At 42.6% G+C, this 24,651-nt stretch overlaps 1 protein-coding gene across 1 annotated transcript; it reads left to right on the top strand.

Annotated features, from left to right (window-relative positions):
• LOC139747581 (carbohydrate sulfotransferase 11-like) lies at positions 1-23,208 on the top strand. The gene is made up of 8 exons (XM_071660015.1): positions 1-192; positions 7,325-7,513; positions 10,859-10,963; positions 13,193-13,296; positions 13,950-14,081; positions 14,771-14,971; positions 20,682-20,891; positions 21,600-23,208. The coding sequence occupies exons 2-8, from the start codon at positions 7,385-7,387 to the stop codon at positions 21,826-21,828; spliced, it is 1,110 nt and encodes a 369-aa protein (XP_071516116.1). The 5' UTR covers positions 1-192; positions 7,325-7,384; the 3' UTR covers positions 21,829-23,208.
• Positions 23,209-24,651: the final 1,443 nt, after the last annotated feature.

The following is a 24,651-nucleotide window of genomic DNA, read 5'->3' as shown; positions in this document are numbered from 1 at the left end:
GTCAGTGTCGTCGTCGACTCTGCGGAGTGAACGTGTCTATACGCGGCTCCCGGCTAACACCCTCTTGCAACTGACGCCTCCCTCGCCGTTACACGGACGACCAGTCGCTAGCGGCTCAGCGAAGTTGTAACGACTAGGTCAGTGGCGTTAGTCGCTCAGAGCTAACGTCCTAAGACTTCGTCGTGTTGTTTTGTAAGTTATGAACTTAAACTTCTTGTTGATCTAAAGAGAATTTACATTTCGGTGTGTGTGTGTGTGTGCTGAAGTTTATCGCTCGAAGCCATGGTGTTGTGTACGATCACAAGCGTTCATTTAGAGAGAAAGAAACCCCCTCGTGAATGACTCTCTGCTTGTCAGGTTTACCGGTCATTTGGCCTACATGTCATTTAACCAACGAGCCCCTTCGCCCAAATTTAGAGTCTATTCTCCCACAAGTTTTATGTGTGTTTATTCATGGGCTAATTGTAGAAATCATGTAATACTGAACATTATCTAATACACAGAGTATCATGTGCTACAAATATAAAAACCTATAAAATACGTATGAAGTTGAAGATTTTCATAAACTTATGCATAGATTAAGATTCAAAGAATTCGCCGAATTGAAATGATCACGTAAGTTATCAGCTGCTGACTGGGCCATTGAGATCAACAAGATTTGAACAGTTAGTATAATGAGTATAATGACCTCCCACTCCACATTTACCCACACCAAAGAGCGAATATTTCAACCTGCAAGTCCTTATACTTCTTTTTTTTTTTTTTTTCGGTGGATCCTTCGGAGTTTTTTTTTTTTCGGGATTCCAGCCTTATGCATACAGATGTTAATTTGGCCCTCTTTGTGGAGAAGGCTTATAAGAAGGTTTGGAGGTTGCATCTAATAGCAACACGTATATATCTTTAGTCGGTTGTGCTCATCCTTCAGTATTAATACGCTGGAAAGTGGCCTTGTGGAGCTGTAGAGCCATTTTTTCGAAATATAGCCTACCATAGTTTGTAACTGGGCGGTGGTGGTGGCTTGGCGAGAGAGACTTTCGAACATCGGAACTACATCTCCCTCCGGCAGACACGAAAGGGCTCCATAACTTTACGCAGGTACTCGTATGTACCGTCATCATGTGCGTAGGCATGTTGCTGACCAACCTCTTACGCCTATATTGAAACAAGGAAATATTTCCCTATATACAGTGGTGGGCGCATTATATATTGGAAGGCCGTAATTAAAGACGAGGCATGCACATATAAAACACAATCTGACTTGACTAACCTTCCTCCATATAGCCTGTGTATAGTGAAAAACGCGCCCTTTGATCTTGGCGTTAAGCAAATACTCTGGCAAGTCTTTCCAAAAAGCTTTTTCATAGTCGATTGTTACATGTTGAATCGAAGGCTCATTTGGAAGACTCGCTATAAGTTCATGGAAGACCTTTCGGCCATCACTCTTTTTTTTTTTTTACCAGACATTATGACCAACAATAGGGCCACCTGTCTTGCATAATCCTCTGTTCGCTCAAAAGCGTTGACTGTCATCAGTTGTGTAAATGGGTGCCTGCACAGCTTAAATGCGCCATCAATGTAACATAATTTTGCCATGGTTATATGTCATGCATGCTACGCTGTGGCGAAGATCAAGTGGCGGGCGTCCACTGACCCTAACGTTAGCTCTGAGGAAGTCATTTGGAATGTGAGTTTCGTCCATTTCAAATTCCAGGTGTTTCGCCTCCGTTGGTCTTAACTTCTATCTTTGCCTGTTCGCCGTTCTTGCCAAGTGCTCGGGCTAAGGCAATGGCAGACTTGGGCATGGTGTGTTTCCCAGCTCAAGTAGAATAACCTATATGAAACAGAATGTAACTATTAAACACCTAAACGTAAAATTATCTATTATGAGTAAATACCTAAAGTTGATTGTTGTTTGGTATATCGTGTCTATAGGCATATTGTAAACAGACTTATCACCTCATCGACTATAGCAAATTCTAGTTTGAATAGGTCTTGTACCGACAGTTTCTTTACTTGGGACTTTACTGTAGTGGTGGTAGCTGAGCCGGTTGATGCTGGATGGGTATGGCATAGGCTGCTCTTTACAAATGTTCCGTTTCTGTGGGTAAGTGCGGCTTTGCATGGGTTAACCAATATGTTACATTTGGCCGTCGCATTCTTATGTTAACACGTGTACCCTAGACTGTCAGTGGGCTTGGCTCGACCACGTTTTGTACCCTCTTCAGTGAGCTGGAACGCAACCTCACACTCTGGTTGCAGTTCAGTGTCTGGTATGGCCGGATCTTCAATTTTAGACTCTAGGTCCATTGGTGGGGCAGCTGGGTCGTCAAATGTAGAGGAGGAGCGGCTAGTTCTTCACTGTAGGTGCACGAATTACAATTCCACTCGGTATAGATACTGGATTTCACAGCTACCCAGTAACCAGCTCGTAGTACACCAGTACCACATCTGTGCTGCAGCCTCCCACACCTATCGCATTGCAGACCTTCTTCCCTTGCCCGTACAGGTACAACGCACCGAATACGTATAGTGATCTGCCTGCCATGGCCATGTTCAATGACAGAACCTACATACAAACTGATATCGGAACAGTTTCCAACTACCTCTTTCGTTATGACGTGATCATCCTGACTGTGTACTTGTTTGCTTTCCGTAACACCTGAAGTATGGACGAATGTGGTGCTAATGTGGGCGAAATGCCTTCATTGTGTGGGAAATTGACCTATGGGCGAAAGGACTGCATAATATGGGCGAAATGACCGGATCCCCTTGTCAGGGTATACACGTGTATGATTCGACGCTTGATTTTGTTCAGTAATGAGCTGTGATCTTTCTACATATTGCTCTCTGTTGAGGAGTCGCGCTGGACACTACCTTCGATTTGCAAATAATCAACAAAGACAACAAGGGGAGAAAGAGCGACACTTCACCCCCGTGATTTACGTCCGCCTGGATATTTTGTGCATTGTAAGATATCTGAAACTCTTTTTCAAGGACGGGTCAACAAGTCTAAGCTGTCTGTCAGTTCAGCAGCTTGCCCTTGGCTGGTCTCCTTCGTACGGTAGGCAGCTTTGGATCGTTGAGTACGAAAGGTTGGATTAAAGTACCGCATTTGACCAGATGCAGCGGAAGCATATATGTATCGTTTTCTCGGTAGTTGCCGACGAGGCATGGGTAAAGAAAGGCACGCCCTAGTCGTAACAATTTCAGATGAAATATAAGATAATGCGAAAACTACAATAGGAAATACGCCTGGCTTTTAAAGGAAGAAAATGTCATAGGAAGAAAGACACAAAAATAAGGGAGGACAATTCCACGCTTAATTGTACGAAGAGTGAGAAGGAGGTCTCATAACGGTCACCCCTCGAGTGGTTGGTCTCCACACTTTAGGGGGAAGCAGCTAGTCGCTCGCTATGAGTCCGGGGGTCTTAAGGGGTTTGGACACGCATGCAGACACCACACGCAAGGTAGTGTTCGAAGGACCCCATTCATCCGTAACCTTGCTTGATCACTAGTTTGACCAGACATCAGTTAACATAACTGTCACCATTTGTCTACCCAAGTTATCCAGTCTATTTCCTTTGATATTCCTGAAGTCTTCACTTCGCGTACATGAGTGAAACAATCATTGAACGCACCGCGCAGAGCATGTGTTACAAATGTGACTAAATCAGATATTCACTGGTATACATTTGAACGATCATATGCTTAACGTACATTGAGCACGAACATATGTTCGGTCGAAAAATGAAATAATACATGTAGACGATACCCCCACAATTTCTATCGATTTCTATGACGGTATAGTATTTTAGTATATCATTTTAGCGTAATGGACTCGGTGCAGACCAAACACCGCTTGGGCGCACCAACTCCTTTGGCCAGATGACTGCAACCAGAAATTGCAGTCATATGTACCTCTAAGTCTCATTCTTACTACCAGCATCTCGACCCCTCCCACGTGAGTGGATCTGAAACTTTCAACGAGATGCAATTCCACTCATACCTGGCCTCCAATGCGACGACAATGCATCTTTCTGAATTCCTGAAGAATAAGACAAGACAAGATACCTGACCTTATGATAACTCAGTGATCAAACGGTACTGTAAGAAAACTTTTGACTAACAGAGAGAGAGAGAGAGAGAGAGAGAGAGAGAGAGAGAGAGAGAGAGAGAGAGAGAGAGAGAGAGAGAGAGAGAGCAAAGACAGAATAATCCCACTTCGAAAGCCAGAAGTGTCTACACCTACAATGCGTAAGCAAAGCTGCCTGCGTTAGTGCAGACCTTGAATTAGAGGATGAAGACAGTGATAATCTCTTTGGTGAGACGGTAGTATTCATTTCATTCATATAATTCTTACCAACATCGCTTACATTGCTGCTGTTAAACGAACCTTAAAGATGCGAGTTTCTAAAAGCCACAGCTACTCAAACATTTCTGCTTTTGATATCATTACAAATGAAATAGATAATTTTTTAATAGCCACCAGTTATCTGACGTAAAGAGGAGACATGTATTTCATTCGTGATGTAGGTGTTCGAAGACACATCAATTGATCAAGCATGACTTTAGGATTTCAACTTAGCATTTTACTTCGAACATACAGATATTACAAACCTTTCAGTTGAACAGGCCTTCACGTGAAAACTAATACTTACAAAAAGGAATTTTGTGGAGATGGCTATATCTCGTAAAGGCTGTCATGATATAATGGTCTCGCTATATTTGTGTTTGTTTATATTGAAGCTTAGAATGGTAGGGACTGAGCGTCAGGATCGGTGTTAGAAGAGAAGACTGGTCCCTGATAATGAAAAAGATGTGGTTTCTGGCAAGTATTTACCTGGTGGGGTATAGCAAGCGGAGACATGAGCAGATCAAACGCTGACTCTCTGAAAAACACAGCACCCTTGACTGAATCCTTGGCTCCATGACTCTCCTACTGTTTTTGTTCATCACCCCCGCGAACCCCATAAGGAGGCCTGTACCATCCCTCTCTTCCTCAAACCTACCTCTCCAGTGAACCGTCAAGAAAGACATGCATATGTACCTCCAGCCACCTGAATTACGTTCGTGCGCGATGCTTTGAATACGATTGGAACTCGTAGAAAGCATCATTCAATTCTTTTCTTCCGTTCTTATATACCTGGTGTTCCTCAGGTGCCCCAGTGCTTGCTTTCTCGCCCTCGTTTGAGAGGAACATCTGCAGACAGTTCCTCCTACTGTACACTACCTGCCACCCTAGTGTGCTAAAAAAGGGACCGTCGTGGAAACAGCTTCTCTTGTAGTCGGCCTTGGTTGAGACGTTGCAGTGTGCCATGTTGAAGGCCGCAGTGCTGAAAGCCAACATCCAGAAACAGAGCCGAAATAGCTCCATGAAATGCTTATTTCTAAAGCCAACAGGCAGGACAGGGCTGGAGCTCCTGAGTTCCTCCACTCGTAGCGTTCATGATGATGGTAATTAATCTGTGGTGAGAGTGTCTGTCTGCGGAGGCAGCAGGAGGAATCCTTCAGCAGGAAAGCAGTGCCACATTGTAATTCTGTGAAGACAATGGATTGTATTATGACCTCCTAACTTGTTTATGTACATCCCTTTAGACATGCCCCTACTCCGACCTTGTTCATTCTCCTCTTCCTCCTCCTCCTCCTCCTCTACCTTCTCTTCTTCCTCCTCCTCTACCTTCTCTTCTTCCTCCTCCTCTACCTTCTCTTCTTCCTCCTCCTCCTCTTCCTTCGCCTCCTCTAACTCCTCCTCCTTATCTTCATTTCTATTCTCCTGCAGTTCAGTTCATCCACCTCTTGTTTCTCCTGAATTCTTCTTACCTTCCTCGCTCTGACATATCCCGCTCACCTTCCTCCTCATCTTTCTCCTCTACCCCTTTATCTTAATCTCTTATCACCCTCTCTAGTCTCTGGCAGTAGTCAGACCCTACTCGTGGAGGGATACTTCCAAACCTCCTTTCCTTTTAATTGTTTACATCAATTGTGGCGGAGTTGCAGAGCCGAGGAAGATCCTCCTGTCGATAATGTTTAAGATATTCCCTCAGATACGCCAGGGATGAACTCCACGACCTAACCAAGATGAATGTGATCCTTAAAATCCTATCTTTATTCTTCTAATAACTCCACATTTTTACAGTGTGCCTTCTGACCGTCCATGAAATACCTTAATGATGGGATGGGAATCTTTAAGCAAGACACTGATACTCGTTTGCAGCTGAGAGATCCAAGTCCAGGTGGCTGGAGATGGAACACTGAATATATCTATCTTCAAGGCGGACAGGAAGGACGAGTTTTTTTTTTACAAGCCGAACGAGCTTGGGATGCGGGTCTATTTACGGGTTCCTGGCAGTAGGGCGACCAAAAGAGAGTTAGGAAAATTACAGGAAAAGTGAGGGAGTAATAGAACCTCGGGCTTAATCGGGATGTTGTATTTATTGCCTCTTTGAACGAGAGAATGCCCACTTAACGTTATCAGCTGCAGGACAGACTGTGAGAATTTATTGTAAAGAAAACGGATGATTATTTTTGTTTTCATCCCATCTGTCTCTCTGCATCTTTATCTCTCTCTATCTTATTGATTCTATTATTCTTATTTATGATATTTATCAAATTTGTTGATTTCTTTATTTTTCACCATATCATATTGGATCTAAGTCTACTTTTTATTCTTTTTTTATGTATATATAAGTCTCACTTTTTCATTTTGTGGTTGAAGTTCCAAAAGGGTTTGTGCAGCAGTTGGTCCACAGTCAACCCAGCTGTTCATCATCCTTCACTAAGCGTTGGTCGATGAAATGGGTTACCTAGCTAAGGCTAAGGTATATATGTACATGAATATATATATATATATATATATATATATATATATATATATATATATATATATATATATATATATATATATATATGTGTGTGTGTGTGTGTGTATGTATTTAATGGGATGGCCTTGATTAGGCCCTACCTCAATTACCCATGCCGTCTCAACCAACATAGAAAAGATACGTAACATTATTTCTCCTCTGAAGAAAATAACTCTCACTTCTTAACCTTAACGCTTTATGTAACAAAGCCTTAACTCGGGGCTTCTCATTCTTTCCTCCAATCTAATGCTTCCCCGCAGACCCACCGTTGTCTTGGGATGGGATTTTCGTAGTGTCTTGAGACCTTTAGGATAAAGTCGACATACGCAGAAGATTAGTCTAACGTGAACCTATTAGTTCTTACTGTTAACCATCTTTCTTACATAGTCATGTTACGTGGTGTGCATTAGTGCCATCTTCAAGTCTGTTGTTTAACACCGTCTCCTCTGTCCACTTCCCTGCAGGCACACCCGTAATCAAGCGAGGGAGAAGGAGGAGGAGGATCCGTGTGGGAAAGTGCAAGCATGATGATCACACTGTCGCATGTTTGGTGGTTGATGAAGCGGGTCCTTGTGCCTGCCCTCCTCATCGCAATTCTGATGGCCAACATCGCTCTCCTCTTCCCCGCCAGACGCATGAACGTAGCTCCGTCCGTAAGTACACTGACTGCCCCCCCCCCCCCCCCCCCCCTCTCTCTCTCTCTCTCTCTCTCTCTCTCTCTCTCTCTCTCTCTCTCTCTCTCTCTCTCTCTCTCTCTCTCTCTCTGCAGGAAAATTAAACACGTTAAGTTCCCAAGAGCACTTTCGTGCAATGATCACATCATCAGGGGAGATACATGCAAGAATGAGATAATAGAACAGTCAGTCGATATTACAATGAAGAGACGGAGCTAAAACGCCAAATCCTGTTGGGCACCATCCGAGCCAACTTGCGTAGAGGTGGCTGGCGTCACCAACACTCACCAAAACCTTGGTGCAACTCAACGACACAAAGGTGCATCCACACTCCTGCAACCTGCGAGGGCAATAGGACCCGTATGACAGATGTGGACCACGGCATTAAGCCTGTCTATAGACCAAAACATGCTTTGGACTCTAATGACAAAGTGAGAGTAGAACACAGCAAACTCTCGATAGTTTACGACATATTTTGGACTTGGATGATTGTATGAACGTAGTTGCTACGTGTTTTATGATATAGTTTGGGTTCGAATGATAAATGTGTGGGGGGGCAGGACATAGCATTAAGTATAAGGATGCATGACTGTATACTTAGATGCTCTTTTGATTGTCTGAGTTTAGACAGTATTTGACAAGTGTTTAATACTACAAACTGCCCTGGTAGATATTGCCCACGTAACTCAGCGAAGTACAGCATCTTGCGCCATCAAGTGGCCAGTCTCTGACCTCTCGCCATGAACTTAAGAATAACGGAAATATTTCCGTGTGTTGTTTCCCAACACCACAGGTCTTTTGATAACACTCGGAAGGCACTGAAAGGTATACTGACACACTATATTTTACGAATTTCTATGAGTATTTCAGCACGAAACAAGACTGCGGAGCAGGTGAGCATCACCTGCTGGTGGATGAGAATGGGAATATCTTGTGTGTCACTAAATCCATAAGATGAATGATGCTTGTGGATCTATGCAGTGACGCGACAAGTCATCTCGCGACTTTGGGTTTAAAGATCATGTGAGTGTGAGACACATCAACACATGGGAGGAGGTGGTGTTTGGCCGGTACTCTCTTGTTACGAGAGGAGTGTTCTTTAGGTATGAGTTGGTCAGCTCCCTCCACCACCCTCACCCCCCCCCCCCTCTCTCTCTCTCTCTCTCTCTCTCTCTCTCTCTCTCTCTCTCTCTCTCTCTCTCTCTCTCTCTCTCTCTCTCTTACACACACACACACACACACACACACACACACACACACACACACCCGTATACACACACACCCATGCACATATACTGTCTGAATATGTTATACGTGAGGAAGTGTTTTCCTCAACCCTTATGTAATATATCCATGTCCAGGTCTGCCTCACCACTGAGCTCGACCCGTGCGTTGCCACATCTGCCCTACATATCAACCAGGCAGAGCGAGTCCTCCTCTCCACTCTACCTACTCCTCCTCCTCCTCCTTCTTCTGACTGCCACACTGCCTCCCGTTGAGCCGGAGGGAGCGGTGGGTGGGGAGATACCCTTTGATTTACTCTCCTGTTTTTTTTTTTTTCCCATTGATATGAATGTGACCGCAGGGTCACTGTACTTCGACATGAGTCGTCAGGTCTTCTGATGTTTGTCTTTCTCATTATATCCCCGCCCCCTCCTCATACTCTCACACGCATACTCTATACTCGAAGCTTTCTGCTGTAACGTCGCATTTGGTTCTCTGTTCGTGGAATCAGATCGGCGACAGGGTGAACAGGGGAAGGAGAGAAAAGCGGGCAAGTGATACTGAAGGGGGATACAGAGACAAGGAGGATCAGATCCCACAGGAATTATGATAGAGTATCTTATGTATAGGGTTATAAAGGTTCACCCAGGAACATGATTCTCCCTTGGAATCAAGTCCAATCCTCAACACACAACTTTAATGCCTCATAACTCATTCTATCCCGTCCATACACGACCATAATAGCAATATTTTTTTCCCCCGTCTTCTCTAACAAGTTTCTCTCTTGATTTCATGTTTTGGTGTCTGGTTGTGTGTTTGGATGTGAGAGGGGGAGAAAAAGAGTAATAATAATGATGATAATAATGATGATTATGATAATGATAAAATGATAACGTCAATGATACTAATAATGATAATAATGATAATAATGATAATGATAATGATGATGATAATAATAATAATAATAATAATAATAATAATAATAATAATAATAATAATAATTATAATAATGATAATAATAATGATGATAATAATAATAATAATAATAATAATAATAATAATAATAATAATGATAATAATGATAATAATAATAATCAAATAATAACATTAATGATAACGATAATAATAATGATATGCATCATAATCATGATTATGATAACGATGATAATCAGAATGATAATACTATTATCATACTTTGTCGCTCTCCCGCGTTAGCGAGGTAGCGCAAGGAAACAGACGAAAGAATGGCCCAACTCACCCACATACACATACATATACATACACGTCCACACACGCACATATACATACCTATACATTTTAACGTATACGTATATATATATACATATATACACATGTATCTAATTCATACTTGCTGCCTTTATTCATTCCCATCGCCACCCCGCCACGCATGAAACAGTATCTCCCCCACCTTCGCGAGGTAGCGCTAGGAAAGGACAAAAGGACACATTCGTTCACACTCAGTCTCTAGCTGTCATGTGTAATGCACCCAAGGAGAATAAACAGAGAAAACATGGTACCAGTCCCCATATAACTCGCTGCAACTGCTACCATTGTAACATAGGAACATCAACACTTTATAGCTAGGGGTCTCAGAACTCCTGTGAATGAATATCTGATATACGAATCTGGATAAACGTAGGTATTGTCAAAAGTTATTGTGTTCGATAGTCTTTACATGCACGGGAAGGTGGGTTACTAGAATGCTATCCACTGATTACATGGGCTTTGATGTGTCTGTGGTGTCGAACTTCAGCATGGGGATGAGGGACGTTAGGCGGGTGGCGGGGTGGTGGATGCGTCCGCGCGCGCGTGTGTATGTGCGTGTGTGTATGTGTGTGTGTGTGTGGGTGGGGCAACCCATATCCTGGGGTTTCTATATAGTTGAAGGGTTTTGAGTGTTTAGGTACAGCAGCGCGCAAACACACTTTCTTGATTACTTTCGTAATTCCAAATAAGTGGACCACTAGGCCTAGGCAGGGAGGGTGATAGAATAAGGAAGGGGTGGTGGATTGTGGTGAGAAGGAAGGGGACGGTGACGTGCTTTTCTTAAACCATCAGATTCCTTTCATTTTCCTACAGGCACCATCGACTGAACACTCTGCGGTGGTAGCCACGCCGCTGCCACCACCTCGCCCACAGACGAGCATCAAGTTTAAGGAAACAGACGAGTTCTACCTAGTCAAGGTAAGGCATGTGACATATGTACCCGATTGCAACACACACACACACACACACACACACACACACACACACACATATATATATATATATATATATATATATATATATATATATATATATATATATATATATATATATGGCCACTGGAACATAACATATAGCTCAGGAAGGAGTTACTTTCTGTGGTGTACACTTTCTCTCTTTTTTTAAAACAGAAATTTATATGGTATTGCAAAAGAAGAAATCAGAAGAAGGACGGAGCATCACCAAAGGTTAGACATAAATGAAAAGTAACCACTCACTGATATACAATAGATTACGTTCCGTTATGAGATTTAAAAAGGTTACAGCCGAGTAGAAATTTAAAGGAAAATGAGCAAAGATATGTAAAACTGATATAAAAAAGTCTCTTTATAATCAAAAGGGATTTTTTTTTTATATATTTTCGGTGATGATTAGAGTAGAGCAGCTACATAATCTGAGGAAGAATGCATTGGATTCCTTCTGTGAGGGAGATCGGTTGGAGAAAAGTAATGAGCATTTCGCACAGGTTTGTTTTCCCATACATAAGAAGTATGAGGTTTATGTTGTTGGAGAGAGTACATTGTTTACTGCAGCTCTTCCATACCATACATGAGGGCCTGGTATAAAGATTACAGTTTGATTAATAGACGGAGTGACACTACATATATATATATATATATATCTTTTTTCATACCATTCGCCATTTCCCGCGTTAGTGAGGTTGCGTTAAGAACAGAGGACTGGGCCTTTTTTGGAATATCCTCACCTGGCTCCCTCTGTTCCTTCTTTTGTAAAATTAGAAAAAAAAAAAAAACGAGAGGGGAGGATTTCCAGCCCCCCGCTCCCTCCCCTTTTAGTCGCCTTCTACGACACGCAGGGAATACGTGGGAAGTATTCTTAATCCCCTATCCCCAGGGATAATATATATATATATATATATATATATATATATATATATATATATATATATATATATATATATATATATATATATATATATATATATACACACACACATACATTCATATGTAGATAATAGAGATGCATGAGTGTGTGTGTGTGCGTGTGTATGTGTGTGTGTGTGTGTGTGTGTGTGTGTGTGTATGTGTGTGTGTAATCCTCATGTAAGAGAAGACTAAGTTGAATCTTGTAAGAGGAAAATACTTTTAGACCCGATGTAGGCCAGGAGTGGGGGGAAAAAATTCAACTGGAACTTGAAGGTGATGTTTGCAGCCCTTAAATGGTAAAGGAAGTTGGAGTTCTGAGTCTTAATGATGTACAGAAAGGACCCATGAATAATCCTCAAGGTTCGTGTAATGGATTTAGTACATAGAGAGGTACATGGAGGCGTGAATGAGTGGTTTGAAATGGATATACATGTGCGTCGAGGCTGAAAAATAGGTAGATAGTACTCACACACACACACACACACACGCACACACGCACACACACACACACACACACACGCACACAGTGAACTATAGGTCCCTGTCTATGAAGGGAAGTTAAGTATTGTTCACCGCTCCACAACCGGTACTCGTAAAAGGTGTCCTCTACCTCTGAGTACGGACACCATGTTTTTACTGCCACACACACACACATGGTACAACAGATGACCGAGTCTATGGCGTGCGCTGAGAGGAATTACATAAGTTCCTGGCTTTCTGGTAGAGTAAAACACGTGAGGTACTTCCCCTCTTCGTACCAATGTTTAGCGAAGGGTCTTTGACGAAAGACGATAACGTTCGCTGAGAACGTATGACCTCCTCGCTTGGCTTGTGACTCGCATGTGCCACAACCCAGACAGACATCCCCGCCAAACTCATCCCCACCTTGCAGCTTGCAACACTTCCACCCACTCCCATAGCCTGTACCACTACCCAATCTCTAACACACACACACACACACACACACACATCGACCCTGTACCACTACACAGGACCCCAGACTGCATTACTCTACCCAGCCCTTAATCTGCACCGCTGCCCAACCCCCCCAGTGCTAAGACCTATCTATTCTCTCTTTTTATTTCTTTCAAAAGAAGAATGTAAGAGTAGGAAAAGGATTACCATATCGATGTAAAGAAACAGAAAACTGTCGAGAGATGACAAGGACAGTAAACCCACAGACCAGCTAACGAAGGTAAAGGGATTTCTCTCTCTCCAGTGATGTATAGAGAGGGACTGTTAACACACGCTATTTCTTCAGAGGAGGATTGTCGAGCGGGTGGAGAGGCTGAGGAATAGGTGTGCCAATTTCACCCAACCCAGTCAATTGAAGAAGAAATCCCTCGATATCCTTCTCGCCACCAGGTCAGCACTCTTGACATGTTTATTTACATACTCATGTAGACAGATCTATACACACGCCCACCTGTGCCCTCTCATACACGCTTACACATGTGTATGAGAGGGAGAGCGTGTATAGGTATGTTTATGTGTGTATGTGTACGCATGGTGTGTCCTAAACCGTCTATGTATGTATGATCTACAAATCAAAGCATAAGTTTGTTGCTTCACTATTCTAATATTGATGAATATTCTCATAAGTATTCCTCTCTCGATTTCTCATTCAGATTCCTTGGAAGTGGGTGGTCAAGGGTGAGATTTCTTGACCATAAGCCTAATTTTCAACTTTATGAATTAAGAATTCTTTCCGCTTGGCTCCTTTGATATATCTTGCTATACCGATTCTAAAATGGCTACGGCTCTTATTTCGGTAGCACTGTAGGAGCTAAGTCAACATCCATTCCATCTGTCGGTGTCAATGAGAAGATTAATTCATAAAGAAGGAATAAAGATTTCCGTGAGAGAGAGAGAGAGAGAGAGAGAGAGAGAGAGAGAGAGAGAGAGAGAGAGAGAGAGAGAGAGAGTGTGTGTGTGTGTGTGTGTGTGTGTGTGTGTGTGTGTTTCCTGCGCCCAGACCAGCGAGCTGTAACTGGATACTGACACCTTTTCACCGGCAGGAGCCAACTGCTGGAGAAAAATCGACTGTTGGTATGCGTGGTGCACAAGGCGGGTTCCACAGCATGGAATGCACTCCTTGCCAGTATCTACGACAAAGGCTTTCATCTTAGGGTAGAAAAGGACTTACCCAAGTAAGTGTACTGGATTAATTCATTTTTTCCTTTTCTCCTTACCTTTCACTTTAGTCTCTCAATCCTTTCTCTCGGGAAGGTTCCAGGTATATGAGAGTCCTAGATAACATTCCCACAGACACGTTTGCTCTGAGATAATAGTTGTGATGATAGAGGCATCGTTTTGCATGTCATTGTACCATTACATGTTCCATGTCTCACTCGAAATCATACGTAGAGGCAGGCAGAGAGTTGGCCAGTCATTATCTCACTTGTAGAAATCGTATAAGTCATTTCCGTAACGTGAGATGTTGATGGTGCACCACAGAATGGGCTGGCAAGAGACAGTGCCATTCCCGATCCTAGTATATCATCTTCAACGCATACACACACACACACACACACACACACACACACACACACACTCAGTCTGCTTAGCAGTTGGGAGAAACAGCTGCTGTTTTAGATTTCTTTTTTGTACTAGTTTTTCAAGAGTACAAAGTTAGATACATTACAGTGGACACATATTTTGAATCACTGTTAATACACTAGTGATCACATGTTCCTTGTAGTCACTTATGATTACGTTAGGATTACGATGTTTTTTTTTTTTCTTCAGAAATGTTGATATCAACCATCATCAGCGTTGAGGTCATAAACCCTATTATTCTCTTTCTCTCTCTCTCCTCTCTGCACTTGCTGGGGTCAAGTATGTTCACGTACCTGAAGCCAACAATAGAGAGGTACAGGGAAGCAATTGTGTCCAGCGAGTTCGAGCGGTTCCTGGTGGTTCGAGATCCGCTGGAGCGTCTCTTGTCGGCGTACAGGGATCGCATCTTAGACCGGACCATAGTGACCTGGCATGCACGTTATTTCGCACCGCTTATCCTCAAATACACCCGTGGCAGAAGGTATGTTCAACTCCCCCGCCCCCTTTTTTCCCTTACTTTCAGTTCCCAGAGAGCCATCATCTATATATATATATATATATATATATATATATATATATATATATATATATATATATATATATTAGAGGCAGTCAAAAGTTTTTATTGAGGGTGTAGGCACGTGTGCATGTGGGAAGAGAGGAAAGTGATTGGTTCTCGGTGAATGTAGGTTTGCGGCAGGGGGTGCGTGATGTCTCCATGGTTGTTTAATTTGTTTATGGAAAGGGTTGTTAGGGAGGTGAATGCAAGAGTTTTGGAGAGAGGGGTAAGTATGCAGTCTGTTGAGGATGAGAGCTTGGGAAGTGAGTCAGTAGTTGTTCGCTGATGACACAGCGCTGGTGGTTGATTCGGGTGAGAAACTGCAGAAGCTGGTGACTGAGTTTGGTAAAGTGTGTGAAAGAAGAAAGCTGAGAGTAAATGTGAATAAGAGCAAGGTTATTAGGTACAGTAGGGTTGAGGGACAAGTCAATTGGAAGGTAAGTTTGAATGAAGAAAAACTGGAGGAAGTGAAGTGTTTAAGACATCTGTGAGTGGATTTGGCAGCGGATGGAACCAAGGGAGCGGAAGTGAGTCACAGGGTGGGGAAGGGGGCGAAAGTTCTGGGAGCGTTGAAGAATGTGTGGAAGGCGAGAACATTATCTCGGAAAGCAAAAATGGGTATGTTTGAAGAAATAGTGGTTCCAACAATGTTATATGGTTGCGAGGCGTGGGCTATAGATAGACTTGTGCGGGGGAGGGTGGATGTGTTGGAAGTGAGATGTTTGAGGACAATATTTGGTGTGAGGTGGTTTGATCGAGTAAGTAATGAAAGGGTAAGAGAGATGTGTGGTAATAAAAAGAGTGTGGTTGAGAGAGCAGAAGAGGGTGTATTGAAGTGGTTTGGTTACATGGAGAGAATGAGTGAGGTCAGATTGACAAAGAGGATATATGTGTCAGAGGTGGAGGGAGCGAGGAGAAGTGGGTGGTAAGATGGAGTGAAAAAGATTTTTAAGCAATCGGGGCCTGAACATGCAGGAGGGTGAAAGGCTTTCAAGGAATAGAGTGAATTGGAACGATGTGGTATACCGGGGTCGACGTGCTGTCAATGGATTGAACTAGGGCATGTGAAGCGTCTGGGGTAAACCATGGAAAGTTCTGTGGGGGGCCTGGATGTGGAAAGGGAGCTGTAGTTTCGGTGCATTATACATGACAGCTAGAGACTGAGTGTGAACGAATGTGGCCTTTGTTGTCTTTTCCTAGCGCTACCTCGCGTGCAAGCGGGGGTAGGGGGTTGTCATTTCATGTGTGGCGGAGTGGCGACGGGAATGAATAAAGGCAGTAAGTGTGAATTATGTACATGTGTATATATGTATATGTCTGTGTATGTATATATATGTATACGTTGAGATGTATAGGTATGTATATGTGCATGTGTGGACGTGTATGTATATATGAGTCCACGGGGAAAATGAATCACGATAAGTTCCCAAGTGCACTTTCGTGTAATAATCACATCATCAGGGGAGACACAAGAGAGAAATATAAGTCAGTTGATATACATCGAAGAGACGAAGCTAGGACGCCATTTGGTAAACATGTGATTGCCCAAAACATACCATACATGTGTATGTGGGTGGGTTGGGCCATTCTTTCGTCCGTTTCCTTGCGCTACCTCGCTGACGCGGGAGACAGCAACAAAGTATAATGAAGATAATTAGATAATACATATATATATATATATATATATATATATATATATATATATATATATATATATATATATATATATATTGGAAAGGATCACAATTTTGCGCGTGATCAAGTATATTCCTATGACTCCAAGGATCATGGAAAATCACTTGTAAACAAATGGCGTCCTAGCTACGTCTCTTCGTTGTATATCAACAGACATTTTCATTCTTGTATCTCCCCTGGTGTGATTATTACACGAAAGTGCACTTGGGAACTTATCATGTTTCATTTTCCCTGTGGACTCATATGAATATATATATATATATATATATATATATATATCATACAAACCTCCAACAGCCAGGATCGAACACGGGATCCCTGTGCAAGAGGCGGGAATGCTAACCGCTAGGCTATTGGGCCATTGCCTAGCGGTTACATTCCCGCCTCTTGCACAGGGGTCCCGGGTTTGATCCTGGCTGTTGGAGGTTTGTATGTTCTATGAAGGTGCGCGTTTCTATGCACTATGTTCGTATATATATATATATATATATATATATATATATATATATATATATATATATATATATACAAGCGAATATAGTGCATATGAACGCCCACTTTCATAGACCACTTAATGCCCTGCAACAGCAAGGTATCGAACCCGGACCTTTTTAGCGTACCCAGCAACCACGCAAAAAGTCTGAGTTTGACTTCTTGCTGTTTGTTGGAAGGCATTATGTGATGTATATGTGCTACTAATTGTAGGGGTATATATATATATAAAAAAAAAGGAGAAATGTTGTTACTCCTTGATAGTTAAAGATGATCAAGTAAAATTATCATAGTTGATTTGTGTCCGTGTCTCTGGCAGGGTTTATGTGCATCCTATGCTCATCCTGTGAGCGGTAGCGGAAAAGGATGACAGGGGTCACAGAGGGTCTTACTCAGAGACCCCAGTGGGTTGACATTGCATGTTACAATTCGTATTTCAGTGTATACATCACATAGTTTCATATGGTAAGATTTCACCGACTAGATGCAAAAAGTGGATACAAGCTTAAAATTTCAGGTATCTTGTTATTAACAATAAGGTGTTGTGACATTTCTCGGGGGTTCATAAACCATGGTTTAAGTAAACCCCTTAATGAGAACATTACATTTGATATTCTAAAGACAGCGGTAGAAATAATAAGCAACCTATCATACCTGCTAGTAATAACTGAAATGCCTAATTCACAAGGGCAAGGGAAATTTAATGCACTTGAATATTTCAATGCAAGCAACACACTGTAATTCCTGCCGTTCAGCATAATCCTGACTCGAGGTTTTTCTCAGTCTCCGGTGTCAAGGGAGCATCAACTGGTTACACATGTCCTTCCGGTCAGGTTGGTCTGTACGCGCACGGAGGATCCGGGCGCGCGGCAGTCCTCGCCTAGCACCGGCCATCGTTTCCCAGGTCAGATCAGCTTGTACGTGCACTTTTCACATAAAGCACGATGCGCCCAGCGTACATCCATGGTGCAGCTCACTGTTTCCATCCACACACTGCTAAGATTCTTCTTAGGCCCATACTAGCGCACGGCACGACCGCCACTGTTGGTCGACCCTTACTGGTGCACGGCACGACACGAACTAGTGCCCCTACTGGTGCCCGGGATTCCTGGTAAATGTTAATGTTATTCTCCCCGTGGCTGGGCAAACTCGTCTCTCGGGTGGTTGGATACTCACTGACCCCCTTGTCTCTGTTTTCTATGTAATGTAGGATGCCATTTGTTGTAATACCAAGGCAATTATATCAGTTTCCTTGGTTAATTGCTCCACTAATTCACTTTTTCACTTTTCCACACTCGATACATTTTCGTTGATACATTAATTGTTACTGTGATAATTCTTACAATCTAAAGATTTATTCACTACGAACTTAGCAATTGTGCAATAATATCCTTCATCCGTAATCTCTCGATGAAGAAGCTGTTGTCTCTATCTTGTAACACCCAGTTTTTTCCTTAAGGAAGGAAATATTTCTAAAAGTCCCGTTCTGACTCGAGATTTTGATGCTCCGAGATCAACAAATGTCACAGGTATTCGTGAGGAAGAATGTGCAAGCACAGACACAGTTGTCAAAGAATATCTATCAAGCGTAGACGTGTTTTGCAAAATGTCGATGACGAAAGAAAAAGTGACTGTCAGACGACACGCATAAGATATTGGATATTGACGATGGTGTTGAGTTTGTGTTTCCGATGCGACAGTTTCGGAAGAGGATAAATCTGCTCAGAGTCATTTGACCCCCTCGAAGACGACAGTACGACCCTTAAGCACGACGTTACGACCTTTAAACATAATGGTGCAATCAGTGACCACGACGGTACGACTTTTATTCCATGGTACGAGACCTGGCTCTTACGGATCAGGTCGATATAACCAAGGTACGAATCTTCGTGTTCATGTTTCACACCTACGTGCTCAAGGCTTTGTACTGTCGTGCTCAATCGTCGTACCCTTATATTCGGGGACAGTGCTCAAAGGTCGTAAACTTTGTGTTTGAAGGGTCGCATTGTCGTGTTCAAGGGAAGTCCAGTCGTACTCAAAGGTCGCAAAGTCGTGCTCAGGAGAATACACTTAGATTTCTTACTTTATTTTTGCATCACAAGGGTAACCAGTGCTTCTGCCGGGAGGCCTAAATACATCTAATTTTAAGGTCCAAGCCTTTTTTTTTTTTTTTTTCCTCGCACGAAAAACAGTTTTTGACATGGTAAACATTAGGCCCGTGGCGACTCCTAGTTTCTCTCGCATATGGTGATGGCAGGTATACGAATGAGACTAGGTTAACTATAGTGGGTAAAAAGGGATGACCAGAGTAAAATCTTCGAGGCCGCCATGTGAAAGTAACAAGTTCTGTAAACCTTCGCTCTAAGGACTCCAGTCTCCCAGTTCCCATGGCATAAGGCCAGCTTTACATCATGGGCTACATCTGTTTCCAAGAGTACGTGCAAGGCACTGGCACAGACGAGAGTCATGAACGGATCTCTTACGTGAGGTCAGCATCTTATCGAACGTAGACTAATATGTTCTTTTTTGCACTTTGATTGATAGTAACCAGCTGACACTGCTTGAGCACCGTATTTTTAAGTGGATTATTCCAGGATATATTTTTAATTCAAGTTCCCTTTTTATTCTTAACTCAAGCACCCTTTTGGAGGAAGTACATATTATTATCATTTTTTTTCTTTGGAGTGTCTCGTTTCTCGCTGCCTTGGGAATGTGGCTGTCATGCTGGTTCATTCATACGTGGCATAGGTTCAGCATATCGTAGCGACAGTCACCTTCCCAGCAGAGACGCCTGAGAAAGTACTTTCGGAAAAACGGAACAAACGTCTACTTTCTTCGACAATGCGTTTAAGTAGAAGTAAAAGTGGCCTAAGGTGGAGGTAGGGGTGTGAAAGTGAATCTCGAAATATTCTGCGTATGAGAACAGACGATTTTTAAAGGTGAGCCATACATTTCGTCCTTTGCTGTCTCGTAAAGCATTGTTTTCCACCCTGTTTCTCCTTCTGTTATGTGTTTCGTCTCTAAAGTGATGTCTCACAACACCTGTGTAACTACACATAAGTGTTGCTACACACAAGTGTTAGTAGACATAGGTGTTAATACACATAAGTATTACAACACGTAAATGTTACGACACACAAGTGTTGCTACGCATAAGTTAACGCTAGTACACGAGTATTACTATATATGTGTTACTAAACATAAGTGTTGCTACACATGTGTCATTACACATAAGCATTACTACATATAAGTGTCACTACACATAAAAGTCTGTCTGAGTTCATTTACCGTGGTAGCTCATTACGACACAAGTTTACTGCGACGGCAAATTACATTTACAGTAGCCTATCACGATTCTATTATTCCCCCACCCTCCTCCCGACGGGAAGTCTAGCCATAACATGTGTGTATCTGTGAACTCATGTATCACCACTGGTCCTTCCAGCTTCTCCCATGAAGACATGTTCTTCATCAACGGGACCATCAAGATCATGCCCACCTTCACGGAGTTCGTGAGATTCTTGGTGGATCAGCCGGCCCTGGAGTACGACTCTCACTGGAAGCCTATCTCTCTCCACTGCGAAGTCTGTTACGTCAACTACACCTCCATCGTCCATATGGAGACCTTCCTCACGGATTTGAAATACGTCTTCGCGTAAGTTGCAAGGGGGGAGGAGGGTCGTCATTTCCCTAATGATATATGGCATATATAAGGGAGGTCTTTTCCCTACATATTAGTTAGGCTTTAACTCATCGAAGATTAGAACATCTAAAGTCTTTTTTCTCTCTTTTTTTTTTTTTTTGCCATGACTTCATTGTTTTGAATCAAGTCGCCGTCCTCCGTAATCAATGGTGACTCAGTAATGGCTCTCTCGCTTCACACATGACTATAACAATCTTTGGAGTTTTTTCATTCTTTTTTTTTTTTTTTTGCACCTCAGCAGAAGCGCTCCCATCTAGGTCACAAGCCTACTTCCCTTTTATAAACTTTTATAAACAGGTGGCCCAACTTTTTCTTCACCTTGGGTAATTTAATTTGGCTTCTAACACCCGTACATAAATTGGCCTTTACCTGCTCTTCTCCCTGAGTGATATATCCTGACCTTAAATGGGTCAAATGGCCTTTATATATATTTACCTTCTTTGAATGGTCTAACCTGAACTCAGTGGGTGACCTACTTCCTAACCTAACCTAACCTAATCATTTTGGTGTCACCAAGACGCCCTCTCTCTCTCTCTCTCTCTCTCTCTCTCTCTCTCTCTCTCTCTCTCTCTCTCTCTCTCTCTCTCTCTCTCTCTCTCTCTCTCTCTCTTCTTCCCCTAATCCCAGTGACCTTAGCTGTCGTCCCTTCTTACCCTACAGGATGAGTGGGCTGGACGAGGCAGCCGACCTGAGCGTTTTAACGAGGAACAGTCACAAGGGGCATGGCAACACGAAGGAACTCCTAATTTCTTATTACTCCGCCCTTGGCCCTAAGCTCCTGCAGCTGATTGTGAATGTATACAAAGATGACTTCTACTTATTCGATTACGACCCAACCGAATTTCTTGGAAAAGTCTCGCCCAACGTCACTATAAATTGGAGAAAGTGATTAGCTGAGCGGCATATAACCTTCTCCCACCCCCTTGTCATACCAAGTGCTAGTTACACCGAGTGATATGCTGAGTGAATTAGTATCACGTGTGTGCCAAAATGAACTGAATATTTTGTGAAGAATTGGTCAGAAAGTCATTTTTTTCCCTGTAGGTGAGGGAGACTGTATTATTGTTGTTGTTGTTGTTGTTTTGTGTGTGTGTATAGGTGTATGTGTGTATAGGTGTGTGTATAGGTGTGTGTGTGTGTGTGTGTGTGTGTGTGTGTGTTTGTGTGTGTGTGTGTGTGTGTAGAGCAGTGCAAGGAAATGGCCTAACAGGTCTGACACATGACAGAATCTCATCGTAGGCCGGTACTCACGCGCACACACTCACTCACACACACACTCTCTCTCTCTCTCTCTCTCTCTCTCTCTCTCTCTCTCTCTCTCTCTCTCTCTCTCTCTCTCTCTCTCTCTCTAACATATTTATATATATCTAGTCACACATCCCATCAAACATTACGCCTCAGGTTGTTATGCTTCTTTGCACTGAAAGGAAACGTCACCACCCGTCACACCTAGTGATCGTGGCCGTCACCACCCGTCACACCTAGTGATCGTGGCCGTCACCACCCGTCACACCTAGTGATCGTGGCCGTCACCACCCGTCACACCTAGTGATCGTGGCCGTCACCACCCGTCACGTACGGCGATCATGGCGTCGCCATCTGTTACATGCAGTGACCATGGCGTCACCACCTGTCACACCAAGTGATCGTGGCCCGTCACCCGGTCACATACAGTGACATAGCTGTGTCGACCCCCCGTCACAATACACCGATCGTGACGATCACAACCCATCACATGCACTGACCACGAGTTCCCAGCCTATATCAACCCATAATGTCACACCTACTGCTCCCTGTTACCGGCAATCATGACGTCACCGCCTGTTATACATAGTCCGTGTGATCATGACGTCACACATGACGACATGGCCATGACGACACTATGAAGTCATCACCACCCCACCACCCAATCCTCACTCACTTATTCATACCGATCACTGATGTCAGCAGTTGGCCTGGTGCTTGACGTCACCACATACCGTAGGGCCAGACCATGTAACATACAGTGAAATAACGCCATACTACGCGACCACAAGAATGATCATAGCATATTGTAACCCCCTTCCCCCTTCATTCACAATATAGATCACACCTTGCCAGTTCTAATGGCAGTGACATCACAAACAGTGATCGCGCAGTCACTGGCTTGCCTGGAGCGCTTCACTGGTGATGTCACTGCACTTCACATCTCGTTACAGAGTGATCAAGCGTGTTCAATTTTTTTTTTTACTGATTGTTATTTTTCTTGAATAAAAGTGAATAAATTGATTACCATCTTTATGATCTCCCCAGAACTTTGGCGAAGAGTAGATTGTGAAGTAATGTGTGTGTGTGTGGTGTATGAGCACCAGATTGAGGATATATATATATATATATATATATATATATATATATATATATATATATATATATATATATATATATATATATATATATATATATATATGTATATATATATATATATATATATACATATATATATATATGTATATATATATATATATATATATATATATATATATATATATATGTATATATATATATATATATATATATACATATATATATATATATATATATATATATATATATATATATATATATATATATATATATATATATATATATATATATATATATGAACGAATATAGTCCATATGAACGCCCACTTTCACAGAACACATAATGCCCTACAACAGCCAGGATTCGAACCCAGGACATTATGCGTGGTAGGCGGGAACGCTATCGCTGCGCGACCCCACCTACCACGCTTAATTATGAGTTCTGGGTTCGAATCCTGACTGTTGGAGGGTGTTGTGTGATATATATATATATATATATATATATATATATATATATATATATATATATATATATATATATATGTAATTGAACTCTTTATAGAAACAGTGATACTTAGACCGGTGTACTGCATTAACCTGGACTTTAACCTGCCTTTAAAGGATCAGGTCAACGGTCAGGCCTTCTTACCCATGGGTCGTGTTCTTGTGCTAAAAAGGGTGTACCTATGTGCTTAAGGTGTTCATACTACCCATAAGTACAAGTATACTCAGAAACATACGAATCTACACACTCACCCCACACACACACACACACACACACACACAGAGCACTAGTGGAACAGCTTATTAGAATAATAGCCTTTTACACCCCGTCCCCCAGGTCCTCCCTCCATTTTCATTTCCACTAACTATATAACTGACCACTGCCTCTGTGAGTAAATTTGCTGGTCTTACCAACTCGAACCACTCCATTTAGGCTTAGCATACTATTGTCAATGTATACGGAAGATTCACCTTCCCATACACGCTTGTTATCCCCCCCTTGATTATGTATACATGTCTATCTCTTTCCCTCAACGCTCTCCATGCCAAGACACACCCATCTCTTCGGCCGGAATGCATAGCAAAACTAGTGAAAGTGAAGTGCCTCCCTCCCTCCCTCCCTACCTACTTCACTCACCAAACCTGTTCCGAGTCTCACATCTCCGTCTGCTGCCGACCTTGTGCCTCGCTTGGGAGCGCCACCTACCCAACCAGGAGCCCCGTAAGGCGTCCACTTGGCACTTTTATTATAGCCAACGTTTAAGGCTCTTGCCTAATGGTTGCTTCAAGTCTCGGGATGCTCTATGCTCCTAGGAACTCTTCTAAGCTGAGAGTTTAGGGTGTGTACAATCATCTAAGCTTCCAGC

Source organism: Panulirus ornatus, chromosome 69 (assembly GCF_036320965.1).
Source record: "Panulirus ornatus isolate Po-2019 chromosome 69, ASM3632096v1, whole genome shotgun sequence".
Taxonomy (NCBI): domain Eukaryota; kingdom Metazoa; phylum Arthropoda; class Malacostraca; order Decapoda; family Palinuridae; genus Panulirus; species Panulirus ornatus.
This window is presented reverse-complemented; position numbering and strand designations above follow the sequence as displayed.